Source organism: Sapajus apella, unplaced genomic scaffold (genome assembly GCF_009761245.1).
Source record: "Sapajus apella isolate SASKATOON/1434 unplaced genomic scaffold, GSC_monkey_1.0 scaffold11, whole genome shotgun sequence".
Taxonomy (NCBI): domain Eukaryota; kingdom Metazoa; phylum Chordata; class Mammalia; order Primates; family Cebidae; genus Sapajus; species Sapajus apella.
Genome location: NW_022436951.1, coordinates 41,949,767 through 41,951,024, shown reverse-complemented (window position 1 = coordinate 41,951,024; position 1,258 = coordinate 41,949,767). Strand labels below are relative to the sequence as shown.

Genomic DNA, 1,258 nt, shown 5'->3' with positions numbered 1-1,258 from the left:
CCCTCTTGGGAGCGATGGGAACACAGGACCTCACGTACCCTCCGGGGGCGACAGGAACACGGGACCTCACGTGCCCTCTCAGGGATGGTGGGAACATGGGACCTCACGTACCCTCTTGGGGGTTACAGGAACACGGGACTCCGTGTACACTCTTGGGGGTGACGGGAACACGGGACGCCACATACCTTCCTGGGGTGACGTGAACGTGGGACCAGCGTGATGACCCTCAGGCTGCCCAGGCCTGGGTCGCGCCTCCCCGTGCGTGGCCCCCTCGATGGCTTCCTGGTCAGGACTTCGGCCTCCTGTCATGGCGCCCTGAGCCAGGCTCCAGAGCAGGCCGCTTCTCCTGGGGAGGCCCAGGGGTGACCTGGCCGCGGTGCGTTCTCCGCGTGGGGGGCCGGAGACCAGGGGTCCCGGGCCAGAGGGTCCCGCGAGGAGGAGGCCGCGGGTGTGGGGGCGCCAGGGCCGCACCGAGGCCGGGGCGCACGTGGCGGCGGGATCGGGGCGCACGCGGCGCGTTCCGGTGACCCGGTGCCCCTGTCTTCCAGGCCGAGGACGATGATCCCGCCGGGGGAGTGCGCGTACGCCGGCCGCAAGCGGAGGAGGCCCCTGCAGAAACAGTAACTATCCGCCCGCCTGTGCGGCCACGTCCCCGGGAACGGGGGCGGGTTCGCCGAGAAACCGAGACGCAGGAGCAGCGCGCGCGGCGGGCGGCGGGGGGGGAAGAGGCGTCACCCCGCGTCCCGCGGCCCGACCCTGCGCCGCTGGTGCCTGCGCCCTCGGGCTCTGAGCCGGGGGTGTGTGGGAGTGTGTGTGACTGTGTGTGTGTGGTGTGTGTGTGAGACTGCAGGTGTGCGTGTGTGGGTGTGTCTGGGTGTGTGAATGTGTGGGTGTGTGTGGGAGTGTGTGTAGGTGTGTGTGACTGTGGGGGGTCTGTGTGTGTGAGTGTGCAGGTGTGTGTGTGACTGGGTGTGACAGTGTGTGTGTGGGTGTGAGTGTGTGACTGTGTGTGTGTGACTGTGTGTGAGACTGTGACTGTGGGTGTGTGACAGTGTGTATGACTGCGTGTGGGTGAGTGTGTGACTGCGTGTGTGGGTGTGACTGTGTGGGTGTGTGTATGGGTGTGAGTGTGCAGGTGTGTGTGTGTGACTGTGTGACTGTGTGGGTGTATGTGTGAGTGTGAGACTGGGTGTGTCACTGTGTATGTGGGTGTGTGTGTGTGACTGTGTGTGTGGGTGTGTGAGACTGTGTGTGTGTG

General features: G+C 66.0%; 1 protein-coding gene across 2 annotated transcripts in view; it reads left to right on the top strand.

Moving 5' to 3' along the window:
* Positions 1 to 541: 541 nt before the first annotated feature.
* Positions 542 to 1,258, top strand: part of AHRR (aryl-hydrocarbon receptor repressor) — an 82,230-nt gene continuing 81,513 nt past the window's right edge. For both annotated transcript variants that reach the window (XM_032279192.1, XM_032279191.1), the window contains exon 1: positions 542 to 620. In XM_032279192.1, the coding sequence (XP_032135083.1) occupies positions 559 to 620 (62 nt within the window). In that variant the 5' untranslated portion in view covers positions 542 to 558. The remainder of the gene's footprint in view (positions 621 to 1,258) is intronic.